Source organism: Zootoca vivipara, chromosome 3 (assembly GCF_963506605.1).
Source record: "Zootoca vivipara chromosome 3, rZooViv1.1, whole genome shotgun sequence".
NCBI classification, from domain to species: Eukaryota; Metazoa; Chordata; class Lepidosauria; order Squamata; family Lacertidae; genus Zootoca; species Zootoca vivipara.
Genome location: NC_083278.1, coordinates 60806660 through 60824162, shown reverse-complemented (window position 1 = coordinate 60824162; position 17503 = coordinate 60806660). Strand labels below are relative to the sequence as shown.

Below are 17503 nucleotides of genomic sequence, written 5' to 3'. Positions count from 1 at the left end.
TTATAAGCCACTCTTTTTCTGTTGTCTTTCAAGGAACACTTACTCAGAAGACGATGCTGCCAAAACACTATCAGAACTGGTCAGGATATTAGAAAATATTGTGACCACAGTAGAACCCAGGGATTCATTGATTTCTTCATCATTCACAATTTTTTTTAGCTTCTGGATAACATCATTTACTTTGTCTGAAGTCAACTGCTGCCCTTCTCCTGTCAGATTCAGAAGCTGATTGGCTATATCAGCTGCATTATCTGAAAAGTTGCACACACAAAACAAAATCTTAATAAAAAACAGTCCCAGGGGGAAAAAAACCCCTCAATTGAAATATAAAGCATTCTGTACCTGACTACAAGAGAATATGACATAAAGAAAGCAATATGCATTGCGTATTGATCCAGATCTAGGTTGTGAATCTGGAGCTGTAGGTGATTAAGTTGAAATTAAGTATGACTAAAACCACGGAAAACATTTAACTTAAGCCACATAACTCTGTGCTGAATTATGAACCTAGGCCAGGCATGGGCAAACTTGGCCCTCCAGCTGTTTGGGACTACAATTCCCATCATCCCTGATCACTGGTCCTGTAACCTACGGATGATGGGAGTTGTAGTCCCAAAACAGCTGGAGGGCCAAGTTTGCCCATGTCTGACTTAGACCAAAGGTGGGGGATTGGTGGCTCATGGACTGATTTAGGCCTGCAGTATCCCATCCTCATCTCACCTCCATGCAGGTTTTAGGGCTTGGGAAATTTTTCCCAAGCTTAATTGCAACATGGGGGTGGTATTTTTTTGGGGGGGGAGGGGGAATTAGAGCACCTTCTGCACGAACTGTGATCACCCACTGAAAACACCTCCCCCTCACACACATAACGGATCTTGAAAGCATTTATGGAAAAAAAAGTCCCACCAAAAACTAAAATGCTTTTTTCAAGCCTATTTCCTGGCACAGGGGAATATCTGTATATGTGCTAAATGCGTGTATGTGTACATATGTCAGTGCTGTACATGTCTAAGTGTGTGTGAGAGTTTGTTTATGCTGTATGTGTATGAGACAGTGAGACAGTGCCCCCACCCCCCACTGGCAAGCACCTCCCAGAGGTTGATAGTCTAGTACCCAAGGTCTATAATAATGCTTCAAAATTAAATTTATTATATAACGAAAACCAAAACACTTGCCTGTGCAGTTTCTAAGGTCAGGAGCACCCCAATATGATGTGTAGTTACCTAGATTTAGAAAGCTAAAAATAAAACAAGCATGATCATAGTAACAACATTGTTTGGAACAATAGAGTACAGAGGTTGTATTTCTTAAACATCTAGCACAGAGCTTTCCAAACTTTTCATGTTGGTGACACACTTTTTAGACTTGCATCATTTCGTGACATAGTAATTCAGTTTTACTAGCAAACTGGAGGTTAAACTAAACCCTTTCCAGCCCTGGGAGCATTTGCGTGACACACCTACACACTGCAGCCGGCACGCTAACGTGTCATGACACACAGTTTGGAAAGCTCTATTCTAGCATCTTATAGTTCTGCTATTTAAAAACTGGATGTGCCCAGATCCTATGTACCCTCACTTCATTGCTCCTGTTTCGTACCACTTCACATACTACTTTGTGCGTCAAGGAAATAGTAATCAAGGAACATTAGCTCAATCCTTTATCTTCTGTGATTCTTTTCAGCACCTTAGTAAAACTTCAAGTAAATGATGTTCAATATGTTGATGTTAAAAATGCTGGGCCCAGTATGGGGAATAAACCTGATGCTGATGATATTATTATTATTAAGAATTACTCTAAAACATTACATTGGTATGAACTCAGCTTATGAAAATTAAATGCATGTTTCTGGAGCTGGGAATTGTTATATTAGCCAAGAATATAAGCTCTAATGAAATGGGTTTGTTATGCATTAATTTTAACTCCAACAGAATAGCTTTATTTATTCTACCATAGGGCAGGGAACGGTTTTCAAGATGAAGGACGTACTCCCTGGTGGCAAGACTTTCAGGGGCTGCATGCCAAGGGGTGTGGCGGCAAAATGGGTGGGTCAGAGCTGGTATGCATACAAGCGCAGTCCAAACATATTTGCAGAACTATGTACATGCATAAAGCACACACAAAGTTCACACATGGACAGTACATACATATTTAAATCGATCCATACATGCTCATATATAGTCGCCTCCTCACAATTGGGCTTGATATAACCGAATTGTTTATATCTTCTTTAAGCCTAAATGCTGGGGGTGGGAATATTCATGTAGACTCCAGTTGGGAAGGGAACATGCAACCCTCCCTACCCCTAGTCACACTCTTCACAAAGACCAACCCCTCTTTCCCTCCCTCCCCCCAACAGTCTTAGATTAGACCCAACAGGAGGCTGTTTTAAAGTCCAATTGCCATGCAGGGAGATTATCAAAGAGAGAGAGGGAGGGAGGGAGGGAGGGAGGGAAGGAGAGTGTCAGTCATAGCACATGGAAAGGAGAAATTTAACTCTTCTCTCTCCAGCTGTAGTCTACATGAGTATGGATTAAGCTTGAAAATAGTCTATTATTGACTTCAAAGTATGTGCTTTCAAACCTCAAACATGCATGGGGGATTTCCATTGCGGGTGGCAGGTTATAGCGCCTCCCTGTGCTGCTTAGCCTTGAAAAGCCTAATTATGGAGGAGGTGAGACTGTGGGGCAGATTGGGATGCCTACAGGCTGCATCCAGCCCAGGGAACAGCAATTCTCGACCGGTGTACAATATAATAAACTGTAAGTCATGTATTTTAGAAACTCTGTTCATAGGCATTACATAAAATCAATGGTGCAGAAATGTACAGTACTGGATCATATATACAGGATGCAGGTAAAATATATATCTATGACAGACCTTAAAAGTACTACCAATGTTTTATCCCTGCTTTCTTCCATGGTAATGTTTATGCAGTCCATCATTTATAGCTTGTACAGCTGTATTCTAAATCACTACATCTTTCTTTCACCACCACTCACTGTGCAATTTTTGAGCTCTTACCATGTTCTTGATGCATTCTGAGTAGAGCTGCCTTGGCATGGTGTGAAGTCAGTCACTGTTGGTCTGGTTTCTGTCCAAAAGTAATTTAGCGGGTATTCTTCCCTCTCACATTTTTCTACAAAACAGAACAAAAACAATGATGCAGAACAACAAAATCACTCACTCTCTGTCTTAAATTAGGCTCATTTGAAACATTCTGATTCTTTTATACTGCCATTTTTTTTACCTATAAAAAGCTACCTGAATCAGCAATTGTGACAGACACCTGTGTTTGCAGATATTGCAGAATATAAGCTCCACACTTTTCCCATTGGTGATTGATATAAAACAAAGAGCTTGAAAAAATAAATAGCTGTACAACAAAATTATCGCATTTAAAGCTAATTTATAATCTGATAAATCATTCATCTGGATTTTCTAAATCAATATTGAAATTCTTCAAACAATTTTCAGTTTCCTTATTCCTGAATTGGTACTTTGCAATATTCAAAATGTAATGCTTGGACTGCATGAATTTAGAGGTAAATAGCTGGTGACTGACAGACTGTATAACTCAGTTGTGCACAGCTATTCATGAATTAACAAAGGGCCTATTCAGAAGGATGGCAAACTGTATCAACTGAATATACAGTGAAGTCCTGAGATTGCTCATTCCAATCCTTCTCAAGTTCACTGTTACCATTCCATGATGTATGCCCATGATGTGCATATGCACATGCTTATCTGACTTGTTTTTAGGAGGTAATTTAATGTAGTGTTTGATTTTATACCAATGTTATGTATTAGATGTTAGCTGCCCTGAGCCCAGTTTTGGCTGGGGAGGGCGGGATACAAATAAAGGTTGTTATTATGATTATGATTATGACTATACAGTATACAGATAAGTCTAAAAACCTTCAAAATCAAGGGAGAAATGCCTAGACATGCATATGTGACCAACTTTGGAACTGGATTCACCCTTAATCTAAAATTCATAAATATCTACATCGAAGCTACACAAATTGTGGTTGGTAGGCTTTCAACGGTCCATGAGCTTCATTCAGGTAGCCTGTGGCATGCCCACATTTTAATATTCACATTGATTTTTACTTTTATTTTTATTGCTGCATTTATTTCTAATATTGTATTACAATCTGAATTATATGGAATGCCAACTGTAATACAATAAAACACATGTTAAAGTATGAAGTATTTGTTCATTTTCTCTCTCTTAAGTAGATATGGTTAAAAACATCTTAGCAATGCAAAAAAATATTTTTGTCTTTCCTCAGACTAAAGAAGAGTTTTTTAACGACTCAGCAGTTTTGATTCAATAATGCTATTAATACTATGACCTAATTTGTTTGATCAAAAGTTCACTACTTTAAACACATTTTTTTTATAAAAGCATAATCTGAAGCAGCACTTTCAAAATGTTTTTTCCTGTTTTAAAAAGCAAACTTTTCTTACACAGTGAATAGAAACATGTTGGAAGAATAATAATTTTTTATTAGGCAATCAAAACACAGAGAACCGCAAAGGTGAAGCTTTTGTACTTACCAATTGGATTAACATCCACTTTATCAAGTTTCAAGCCATTTCCCATAGTCTCATTGCTGCTTTTAAGTTTCTTCTCTATCATATGCTTTTCTAAACTTACATTGCTGGAAGAATTATAAACCAGAAGAGCCCGGACATCAAAACTGCAAAGAAAATTGTCCAATTGCTGAATCAGAATAAAACTGGCAACAGGTCATCTTAAATATGGGAAAAGGAGCTTAATCATAGTATCTGCATTCAATCATTCACCAAAAATAATGAATAAACTCATCCATGGACTCAACAACATTACAGTTTGTCATGTTAGAAATGCTGCCGTTTTTTGCAATTCCTACCTTCATTCCTAGGATTTCACCTACTCTCCTGGAAAATAGGAATTAAAAGTCTTGCTAAAAAACTTACCTCAGGGAAGAAAATGAAATGCCAAAAAGTTATATAGGATTATTTGTAGGAAGGGGGTAAACGGTAGGAGTCAAATTTCTAGACAACATTTCTTAAAAAGTATACATAAGGTGGCAATCAAAATAACACAAACTTTAAAAACCAGCGTATCCCGAATTAACTGTATACAATCAAACTAAAAACACAGTAAGATTCACAACAAACATAATAGTCAACATCCAAATAACAGCATTAAAAAAAAAAAACCTTAAACAGACTGCTGAAAGCAGCAAATTTCCATTGTGTGCCAAAAGAAAACAGCAGTGGAACCAGCAAACTTCCTTGGGAATTTTGTTCAGTTGAGCTGCTCAGACATAATACTAAAGCACAGTTTAGCATTTGGAGAATGATCCTAGGCAAGAATTGGGACAGCACATTCCCCCTCGTGTTGTTGCAAGGAAGAGTTTGTAAGCATTTACTTCTGTTTTAGGTTTAACCACAGCTTACCATGTCATTCGAAGTGGACAAACTGATGAAACTTAACTATGGTTAGCATAAACAAGTCAACTTCACACCTCAGTTTTATATGTTTTGCATTGTACTGAGTTCTTTTTTAATTGAAGCAAAGATGTCTGGCACTCAGACTGATACTTTCTCACTTTCAAAAAAATGCTCAGCTGCAAGTCACACAAAATACCAAGGCTTGAATCCTACATTTCTGTAAACAGATATCTGCTCATCATTTGTTCCTGATGAGAGAAGAGTAGAGGGGCAATTTTTCTATTTAGTTTCATTGTGCTTCCATTGAAATCAATGTGATAAATTAGTCATGACTTAATAGAAGTAGCACTGATTTCAGTGAGAGTGAGGGGCTCATCCATACTTTTTTTGAGCCGTGTCTGAGAGGGTTTTGTTTTGTCCTTTTCCCAATAAAAGTTGTGTTTCCCCTCTGAATTGGAGCAAATGGCAATCCGCAGAAAACCCGCTTGGACATGGAGCTTTAAAGCCTGGACCTGTGCCTTGAAACACAGCACAAAAGGAAGCCGGGATGAGTTATTAGTGAAACTAAGGAAGGACTTCAATGTAGCACTAAATATATTGCTCTGTTAGCACAAGCATTTCTGCTTGCTTGATTGAAGGCTATCACCTCTGTTTCATGTGTTCTCCCAAGTGCCCCCCCACCTGAGTCAATCTGAGGGGGTGGTAGAGGAGTAGGGAAAGCCTACTTGCACTAGCAGAATCCCTTGTGTGGGCTTCCACTGGCAGATCTTATCAGGAGGTTCACAGGAGGTTCACAGATTCCTAATCTCTTCCAATACTCTTTGTTGAATACTTTGACATTCATTGTAGTTATCAACATCGTATCTATGATTCAAAGATGCCTACTCCTAGGCAGGAAGTTTATTTATTTATTTATTTATGAATGAATGAATGAATGAATGAATGTATTTCTTTATTACATATATTTATACCCCACTCTATTAATCCAGACTTTCAGAGCAGCTCACAGTTAAAACAATTCTAAAAAGTATTTTCTTGTAAAATATCCAGTTTTAGGAAATTGTTCTTCAACAGTTTGTTAAATATGACTGGTGCTTTTATATGAGTGGGTTGCTGGTTAATCAGTAGTAAGAACATCTGTTCACTGTAGTAAGATTAAACATAGACCACGGGCCTAAAATATTATAATCAAGTAGGGTAATTGAAGCAAGCACGTTTATTGAACTGATAAGTAGCAACGAAGTCAAAAGACTGCAAAGCTGTTTGCAAAATAAAACGTGGAGTCACAGGGAAACAGAGGAACCCTTAGGAAGATGTATTTCTTACCCATGTGACCCAATCTTGGTCATATGGCTACACCTAGGATCTGTAGGTTCTTTCAGGGAAAAGCAGCAGCAGCAGGAACAGAAATGTGTGGCATTACTGCGATGTCAAAAAGGGCATGGCATCAATGAATTAAACCAATACACATGCAAATGATACTTGTGTTTGAAAGTGTGGAGTCAAAGAAACTACAGTGGTACCTCGGGTTACAAACACTTCGGGTTACAGACTCCGCTAACCCAGAGGTCGTACCTCGGGTTAAGAACTTTACCTCAGGATGAGAACAGAAATCGTGCGCCGGTGGGGTGGCAGCAGCAGGAGGCCCCATTAGCTGAAGTGGTACCTCAGGTTAAGAATGGTTTCAGGTTAAGAACGGACCTCTAGAACGAATTAAGTTCGTAACCAGAGGTACCACTGTACCAGAAACAAATGCAGATTCATCATATGAATCTGCTTTCTAGCTTGAATTGGGAAACAGAGAAATACTGAAATAGGAAAATTAAACATTACACATTACAATAAAAAACCAGCTAAATTTCACCATCTTGTTCAGTTAATAATTAACTAAAATTTGTGTTGTCACACTCCTGCTGTCCAGATATATTTTTAGGCTGCACCAGGTGCTGATCTAGACATGCACTTTGGGACTGGGCAAACATGCATCTGTCATTGGCTCATACATAGTGAGCAGTATGTAGTTTGGATCATTTTGATGCAGATTACTAAGTGATGTAAGATGACCAAGTATTTCTATATTGCATTTTCCTTTACTCTTCCTGAGGATGTAATTTTTCATGTCACTTCTTTCACTATCCCTGTGTTTGAAGAGTTCAGTTTCTAATTATATAGGTTTTCTTACTGAGAGGATGAATGACTGGGGTTTTTTTTTTTAAGGTAGCTGTGAAGTGCAAGAGAACAGAGCAGCAACAACAAAAAGTAGAAAGGTTGAAGGCACTTTAATTTTACAAATAAAGCAAAGATATAGACTCAGTTTGCATTATTCTGTCAGCAGTGTGGGAACTGCTTCACAAATGGCCTCTTCTCACCTTGGTCTAGGACCAACTTGCCCCTTCAGATGAAATGCCACCCACTGAACTTCTCTCATTGTGTAATCCCATGATGCTGGGATGATATCACAACTCTGTGGCGCACATGGGTCTTTCCTATCCAACTGCCACCCTTCCTGCAGAGTGTCAATTGAAATCAATATGGTTCCACATAATTTGTCCCCTCCATTTTGATTACACACATTCTCCAGTGGTGTGGGACCATAGAGTAAATTTCCATGCTGCTGCTACTGCTGCTTTGTGGGTGGGTGGGTGTATGTAGGCCACTGAATACAGGAACCACAATGATGGGACCAAATTTATGCTTCTATACCACCTGAATGCTGCTTTCTAACCTTCTCAAACAGGAACCATGCAATTGGCCCCACTCACTGGATTTCCTTCTATCAAACACAGAGCAGCTTGAAAAAAAAGAACAGCTTTGCTGAACCAGGCCAGTGGCCCCTCTAGCCCAACATCCTGTCCTCAGAATGGCCAATCAGATGCCCATAGGAAATTTGCAACCAGGACCTGGGGTGGGAGGGGGGGGCAACACTCGCCCCTTCTGTAGTTTCCAGCAACATGTACACAGAAGCATACTACCTCTGATCATGGGCAGCATGGTAAATATATCTCACACTGCTACCAGGTAAGTGTAAATTGTCCATCACATTCTAAACAATTATTTCAGCACCTGATGAAATTAACAAGATTATCTGAATTATTTTGGAGCCCATCAACATAATTTTACCTTTGATGATTTGTGCTTCTCTTTTCCCTTACTCCTTCTTTCACAGTACTCAGCTGAACGCTACAAAAACAAGAGACACAAATGTTAAAGTTTGAGAGGAAATAACCTTACCCAAGAGAATGGTAACTTGTCTTTTGTTTCACTCGTATCAAGCATTTACCTTATATTGACCACATATACAGTGTAATTCCAATTCTGAAAGGTGTGATTTAGCTGGAAAACAAAAGGACAACAACACAGAGGTTGAAAGACACGTACTATATGGCAGAAATTTACATCTTGCTTTGCCTTCACTTTAACATTACAGTGATGTATGATAAAAGCAATTTTGTGCCGATTTTGTATGTGTGACCTAGTGTGAACATTCAGAGTGAAGACCACATTTTTGTCCTGAGCAATGGGTCAATATAAGCAAAAATACCATCTTTTAAAATGCTGGAAAAATAAGGCAGAGATCCATGCTTGACAAGTAGAGCAAGACAACAATGAGGAAATCACAGGCATATAAAGGACTCTGCAATAGCATGTAGAGACAAGTGTACAAAACGTTTTCCTGTCTGTACCCTCACTATAGCGATAAAATACTGAATCTAGTTTAGAGAAAAGGAGATGTCTCAGATTTCACAGCATAGTCATAGTCACAGAAGTATGTTTTCATCCTCACTTTTGGACAAACTTTATGGAACCTGTTATCTTACAAATGCAGTTGCTTTGGTCAAGTTAACCAAGGGTGCATACAGAGTGCCCATGAACAGAGCAACTGGGAAGGCATTGTAGTGATTCTCGACATATGATTCTTTAATGGAACTTGCATTTGATGGTTTTAATCCTTCCATTCTGCTTCAATGTGAAGCAGTCAAGTAGGTTCTATATTTGTTCTCAATCCAACAATACAAAATAAGCAGATACAAAATACGAAAACAACTGTTTATATCGCAGCTGTTAGGGCTTGCTTTGCAGCAGAGAAGTGTTTGCACCCCAGCCATTACAGTGGGAGGCTAACCCAGGCACCCCCAAACTTCAGCCCTCCAGATGTTTTGGACTACAATTCCCATCATCCCTGACCACTGGTCCTGTAAGCTAGGGATCATGGGAGTTGTGGGCCAAAACATCTGGAGGGCCACAGTTTGGGAATGACTGGGCTAACCTGTTGCCCTCTAAATGCTGCCAGACTGAAACTCCCATTATCTCAGAGCACTGACCACTTTTGGCTGGGGCTTACGGGGACTGGATTCTAGAAACATCCCTACATTACAGCATGCTTTGCAGAATAAGTTTCCAAGTCCTAACATGTGCATTGTTTTGAATTGTGTATTTGTTAAATTGAATTTGAATAACAATGAATAGAGGAAGAGGTTTATAGAAAAGCCTAACTTACCCATTCTGCAACTGCATTCTGAACACTTGACTCTGATTCAAGGTTGGAAGTATAGACAGTAATGGCAATTCTGTAGAACAGTCCCCCTATATATTACAAAAACATTGTAAAAGTTAGAACCACGATACATGTTTTATAGCAGTCTGCAAAAACCTGTTTGAAAGTGTATTGAAATATATAGGGTGGTATCCAGTGAACTTGTCCAGTTTGTCAAAGGATTTCCACTTATACAACAGAATTCTCCCCACCCCTGATCTGTTCTAAGGGTTTTTCCCATATCCTCTGGGCCATATTGGGGAGATGGAAAGTGAGGACAGAGAGAGGTGGGGGAAATTCTATCACGCAAATGGAAGCCCTTGCATGAACAAGACATCTTCACTGGATGCAACCCATAGCTTAGTCAGACTATACCCAAGTTTCAATTATTTTCATCGTGAGCAGATGAAGCTTAGGTGTGGAAAGACTGCAACCCAGTATCACCAGACAGAATTGGAACAATGATAAAATAGCCAATCAAATCACATTGTTAACTATGCCATTAAATCTTGATGCTCGTAATGCTTGAAATAGTTGACTGCTGCCACATAGCCCAACCAACTTTTAAACCTAAATTTTGTTTTTTAATAGGTCAAATTTCCCTTTCATTTCATTTTCTTTAATGAATTTGGAACTATAGATTTACTCTGGCTTTTCATAATGAAGGCCAAGGAGAAAAACTTTGCATCATTCAGGTTAACAGAAAGCTTATATAACATTGCTATACTTAACAGTTTTATTAACTACTATTTTTATGTTTTGTGGTAACAGTGAACTAGCATTTAGCAATTACCTTAAGTATTAAATATGTTTGTGATTGAATTATCTTTTCATTATACTAATAAAGACAATGTTTTACAAACATTGGGCCATTGCATCAATAGTAAAGAATAAATAAATCAGAATTTAAATGATGATCACTCAAATTGCAAACTCCTCCTTTGGCTGTTTTTATGATCTATTACAAATATTCACATCACTGAAGCAAAAATTTATCTTGTTTTGCATAATAGGGCCTATTGCTCTATGCCAGATAAGGTGAGCCACTGATTCAAAACATGATATAGTTGAAGATACCAATCTAATAACATAAAAGACACAGTGCAGCTGTGGCAGTCTGTTTACTTTCAAGAAAGAGATACATTTGATCCTTGTATGTAGCTTCATGGCAAAAGTGACAACAACCAATGTGGAACTGTGGTTAGTGTCGGCCCAGGACCTGGGAGACTAGGGTTCAAATCCTGACTAAGCCATGAAGCTCATTAGGCAATTTTGGGCCAATCATTATCTCTCTGCCTAAGCTAAATTGAGATGGGAAATCTGTGGCCCACAATTACCATCAAGCCTGACTATTGTGCAATGGAGGCCTAAAACATGCGGCGGACTACAAGGTCCACATTCCTGCTAAAGCAATAATATGAAAGGGTCTAATAACCAACTGAAAAAACCTAAACATATTAGAATGTGAGTGTATAATGTTCAGTAATAGTGATTGAACAGCCTAGAACCTGTGAGTGAAGCTACAATTGAAGGCAAACCCATGGGATGTACAGGTTCCCCACAATGAATATGGCAGTGCTTGTGATCCCACCTCCCAACCCCAATGTATGGATCACTATCACACTGGACTGGATTAATAGCATTTGCTGTCACATAATATATTTGGACACTTATATGAGCCCTCAGTGATGTATGGACCAAATTCTATGAAAATCACACTTCTGTTTCAGTGAAAAACACTTTTGCCATTAGGTTATATCATACTTAATAGAAAAGCTATAATAAACCATCTATAAAGTAGAGCTAAATTATTTAAGATATATCACATGGTGAGTGAAAGCATGTTTAATTAAGATTAGTATAGAAGACTCTAGCATCTCTCAGGAGACTATAAAATGACAAAATCAAAAGGATTCTTAAGATACAATTTTATTATTTGAAATTTATGTTTTTCTTTTTTAGAATTCTAACTGTTGTAAAGTATCAAGGGGCAATCTAATCAATTTAACATAACTGTATTCATGCATACAGTAATTGCTAGGGTTTGATTTATCTTGCTGAATACATTCAACAATGTTCTGGTGGTAAACAAAAATAAAACCAGAAATATTTTCAGGAGCTCAGACCAGAGCTGTGTTTGTGTAGCAGCATCCATAGATTCTCCACTCACTCTCTCCTCTCCCCCAATCCAGGAGAGAGGGAGAAATATACAAATATTAGCTCTGTGGATCCCTGGATGTGTCAATCCTAATGAAGAAAGTCTTCGTAGGTAGAACTTAAAAGCCTCACATGCTTGATCAAACTGTATTTTCTTTATAAAATGTATGTCTGTATACACAGAGAGCTCAAACCAAAATGTGCATGGGCAGAATAGGTGGATCAAATATATATGATTGTCATAATAGTCTCCTCAAAGTTTTTGTAGTTAGTAGATGGGATGATAGTGATTAGAGTTACATACTAAAGATCTATATTATCATTACTAATCTTTTTCTAAAATGGTGTAAATGCACTCCTAATCAAGTTCACTTAGCCTCCATTCCTATACACATTTACCTGGAAGTATTCCCCACCGAACTCAATGGGACATACTTCTGAGTAGACATGTATAGGATCACACTGTTAAAGGCTTACAATACTATGTGTGGAGTCTAGTCTAGTCCTAGTTATTCTAAATCAATTTCTACAAGATCTAACAGATGGGTGATTGTTTTCTACGTCTACTTTCACACTTTGACATACTGTGCTTGACCTCAGGTCCACACGGGCAGTCCCGGTCAATGAAGATGTTGCATAAAAAACAAGACAACAAAGATTTGGGAGAGCTGGTGCCAGGACTCAGTGTTGTGTGGGCTACAATACTTTGGTTTGCTTTAGATGTCACATTGGACAAAAAAAAATCATGAGTCACCTTTTCCACTGAGCCTTGCGTTTGCAAATTATGAAGGAGTGTCATTCCAATTGTTGCATTTGCACTGTTTAAGGTACTTTCATTAAAATGAATAATGGATTCAAGAAATGGAGGTGACTCTGCTATGACATCTGTTACCAGTGAAATTGTTGGTTCCAAAAAGGAATGGTAGGTTGTTGTTTTACCATAATCCAGGAAGTCTTCAAAAGATGGGGAAATTGTCCAAATGTACAAATCAGTAGCATAATTGTTACTAGGAATGAAGGAGGGCAATACTTTGTTTGCAGAACTATAGGTATGCTTGCTAAAGCGATGCACCTTCCAAACTGATTCCTCTTCTGAAATGGTAGCTTCTATATTAGGTTTAATACTCTCGTGGTCCATATCACCAACAACTATATCAACATTTTCTAGCTGAAGAGAAGGAGTATGTTTGTTTTCTGAATCTTCCAAAGGTTGTTTTTCATTGACAGTTATATGGCTTTCGTTCAGTGGGCTTGTTTGTATGTTTTGGTCTTCATTCCATGAATAGCCCAAATCAGGAGAATTTTGACCAAGGTCACTTAGAAGACTTTGAGAGATTAAAGGTGTTGACACCATCAGTGCTGCTGAGTGGCTACCAAATTGCACATTTATTAGACTCAGTGCTGAAACTGTACAGGCACTTTCTGTACATGGAGGCTTAAAAGATAGTGTTAACAGATCAGTATGATAAGAGAATGCATTTATTATATAGCCAGCTTGTGCTTTATCCAAAATTTGCTGTGTGGCTAACCTGGCAGTACTTTTCAACTTTACATATAGCATATCAGAAGTACTTATTTGCAAATGCATGGAAGGCTGAATCACAGGTATTTCTAATGAAGTCAAAGGAAAATAAAGTGGAGATTCATCATTCATGGACACACTTATGTTAAGAGGAAGGTCTCTTTTTGTTTCCAGTGGAAATGTTCTTTCCATACTTTCTGAAATCCTTGATGAGAGTATTGGAACAACTGAACTATGCTTCTCTCTATTCTTTTCTGACACAGAAGTAGAAGTGTTTATTTGTTCAGTTCCATGGTCCACTGTGCTATTATTAGGGGTAGTTTGCATGGTGATGTCATCTGTTTCTGTGGCAGGCATTAACACTCCTTCTGTTAGGGAAGAAACTGACTGGCTGAAGAAGAGCTGCCACCTTTCTGTAGAGTCCTCAGAAGGCACTAGAGGATCTTTTCCCAAAATCCAATTATCTACATATTGTGTTGGAAGACTTAAGTCACCAGGCTTCCAGGACTTACTGATTTTATCCATCCGTTTAGAATCAATTGTGGGAAGAGTCATGTCAATATGTGGTTTATCAGGTTCACTGTTTTCTACATGTCCGGATCCTGGAAGCTTATTTTCCAAGGAAATTAAGGAAAGAGACACAGAGTTGGTATAAGCAAGAAATGTATCTGGGAGTTCAAATTCATCTTCTGGAGAAGAGGCCTCTACCACCTCCTCTTCAGTTAGAGGTCTAAATGTAAATAAGCCACCTTTTAAAGAAGCAGTGTTGAAAGTTCCATGATACAACAATGAAACAAAAGCAGTCTGTTGAATTTCTGAGTGTGTGTCTCTTTTTGGTAAAACAGTTGATAAACTTTGCAATTCTGCACTGTATTCTGCTGGCAGGAAAACTTCTGTTGGCTGAATTATGGGCACAACATCTGGAAACCAGGCTTTCATGTTTTGTAAGGAGCCAGAGGGATTTGCACTCTGTTTAAAAACTTGTTTTTTAAAATGTACTGAATTATAGTCTTTGATGTAATTAAATTTTGTAGGCTGTAGTTCACCAAAAATATAAAACCCATTTCTAATAGAATCCTCTTGTAGAATTCTCTTTGTGGGCTCCAGGTAGACATTTCCAAGTGACCTTTTTTCTAGTAAGTCTACCTTTGTTTCTTGAAATAATTGCATATGGTGTGTATAAGAAGACTGTACAGAAAGAGATGGAAGCATTTCTTCTGAAATATCAGAAACAGCTTGATTGTATGTTGAAACTTCATTCAAAGACTGCAAGAAATTGTAAGCATATTTATAAGCAGAAGAGAATGTGTAACTACTTGATGATAACAACCACTGAGTATCTTCTGTGGATTGATGAAAGATACTCTTGCTCATCAGAGAAGGAAATAAAGAATCTGATTTAGGATCTTCTAACTGAGGTGCCCAAGTCGATAGCGGTTCTCTGTTAACACTTTCACTCTGTTGAAGAGGAAGTACCATGTTCCTGATATGATCAAGAGGGATAGTTGGTATTTCTCTTTGGTTACTACTCTCAATTAGCAAACTTTCAGAATGCCCTGAAACATTGTTAAAGATGGAGTACTTCATGGAAGAATTATCGTCTATGTTTACTTGTTCTGTAAAAGGACTCAAGATATTCATTTGAGATATCAACTGCTCCTCAGGAGCAGATGATGTGACCTCTGGTGTTGTTGGGATAAAATAATTGGGTGCATTTTTTCTCTCTGGATTTTGTTCAATTGATGCAGATTTACTGGCATGAAGAGGCCTCTGCTTCACAGGCCATACTATTGGAGTTGAAATTATTCCTATGTTTTTGACGCCTCTGATCTTAGAATCTTCCTGCCCTTGTAGTATTGGGTTAGAGGAATCAGCTGAACTTCTCTTGACTCTGAAGACCACTGTAGCAGGAGCTTTCATTGCCTGCAGGTCTGCATATAGTAAGCCATAAGGTTAAAAGATCGAAAGGGTTACTTACGAAAATGAATTACCTCTCCTTCAGATCAGGCTTAGAGACTGAATAAACAAAGGAATTCTCTCTTAATTTAGTGGGAACTGCACTGATGTATACCAACTTTGAGTCTCCTCTGATATTCAGAGACATCAAAAACATAAAAGGGGTATTGAGCAGTTACTCTGCTCACTGTGCACATCAGCAATTCTCATCGACCTAAATCATTCAATAACATTCATAACTTTGCCCTATGGTTTTTTAAGGATAAGTTATAAACAACCATCACCTGCACGAGAATAGCTGTATTCTAACAAATATACATTTGTTAAAAACATAAAATCAAATTAAAACAGATTTTTTTGCATAGGTTTTTGAGGTTTCATGAGGGGGGAGGTACAGGACAGTTTATTATCACAGTCTACTTGATTGAAATGTTAGAATTAAAAAACAACAAGCATTTATTATCAAGAGAACCCACGTTAATCTGCTATCTCCTGATAATTTTTGTCTCCTCAGAACTGTTCAAGAAGTAGCATTTTAAAGGCAGCCCTTAGTAGTCTTTCATCATGAAATGACCATGGCTGATTTGGTATCATTGACCTTTATTAAGTTTGAGCACCAATTTTAGTTGATTTTTATCTAGTATTGCGTTGCATTAATAAGTTGGCATGTTTTTTTGTCATGCAACCTTTTTTACTGTCTCACCCATAGTTTTCTATGCTATGTTTTGGTCCTTATTGCATATTTCGGATGTAAAGCCCACTGGCGGTCTCCAGCTCATGTTCTATCCTGGTTCTTCTAGGTCTCAGCCTTCCACTTATTCTAACCCCTTGTCTTTCTCTAAATTTAGATTTCTATCCCACCTTTTCTGAGAGCTCAGAAATCTCTTTTAGCATATAACAATGGCCTTTGCTTTTATGCTGATTTATATTGTTTTTACATATTTATTCTTAAATTTGTTTTGCATTTTGTTAGCTGCTGATAATTTTTTTTTTACTTACAAAGCAGTATGAAATGATATAAAAGTATTAGTTGCTCTTTATCTTAGAATGCTGCACACTCTGGATTTAGGACCTAGTTCACCAATGCCACTTGACTCTTAGCCACAGTCTACATTTAGAATCCTAAGATACGTGACATTTTCCACGCCTGTTGTACAAATGAAATGATTCAAAAGAAAAACAAGAATTGGTTTCGAGGGGATTTACTTTGCTCCTAGTGACTCTGCTTGAGTTAATGAACCTCACAAGCAGATCTGAACTGTTCCGAGCCTTCAGTAACCATAAATGAAGCCCCTATGAGCAGAGTATGAAAGTGGCAGAATCTAAGGTTGTAGGAGAGGACTCCAACTCACACCATGGGACTTCACCTCCCTCTTCACTCTGCTGGAGCTTTTTATGTGCCCCTCAGAATCTGGTCTGGAGGATTCCCTAACCACCCAAAGCAGACTTTGAGGGTGCACAGAGAGCTGCAGGGGAGAAGAGAAGAATGTGAAGTCCTCTTGTTTGAGCACAAGTCCATTCCACTCTTGCACTGACAGCACTAGAGGCAAGTCACTGATCTTGACACGTAGCATTTGAAAATTAATGAAACAACAACTCCAGTCATGTTATAAATGTCTGAAATTGGAAATACATATACAGGAAATTTGTTCAATTTTTCTTTTCCCACATTTTCACTAATTTGACACAAAGCAACTTCAGCAGTGCTTGATATGGCAGAATCAATCAGGATCCTTTATATAAGATCTGACATATACAAGTATACTTAAAAGGCAATAAAATGGCTTACAGTGGAATCGTATACAAAAGTCCCACTGAGTTCAGTGGAGTTCACTCCATACAAGTGGGTATAGGATTGCAGCTTCAGTCACATAACAAATGAAACATAA

At 38.1% G+C, this 17503-nt stretch overlaps 2 protein-coding genes across 4 annotated transcripts in view; both read right to left on the bottom strand.

Moving 5' to 3' along the window:
• Nucleotides 1-17503, bottom strand: part of ADGRG6 (adhesion G protein-coupled receptor G6) — a 107182-nt gene that overhangs the window by 33485 nt on the left and 56194 nt on the right. For all 3 annotated transcript variants that reach the window (XM_035108856.2, XM_035108854.2, XM_035108855.2), the window contains 7 exons: nt 9944-10029; nt 8726-8778; nt 8566-8625; nt 4564-4706; nt 3025-3139; nt 1176-1237; nt 44-251 (listed from right to left, as the gene is read on the bottom strand). In XM_035108856.2, coding sequence (XP_034964747.1) covers nt 44-251; nt 1176-1237; nt 3025-3139; nt 4564-4706; nt 8566-8625; nt 8726-8778; nt 9944-10029 — 727 coding nt within the window. The remainder of the gene's footprint in view (nt 1-43; nt 252-1175; nt 1238-3024; nt 3140-4563; nt 4707-8565; nt 8626-8725; nt 8779-9943; nt 10030-17503) is intronic.
• On the bottom strand, nt 10039-17502 carry LOC118082049 (uncharacterized). Its single transcript, XM_035108857.2, has one exon. The coding sequence runs from the start codon at nt 15576-15578 to the stop codon at nt 12672-12674; it is 2907 nt and encodes a 968-aa protein (XP_034964748.1). The 5' UTR covers nt 15579-17502; the 3' UTR covers nt 10039-12671.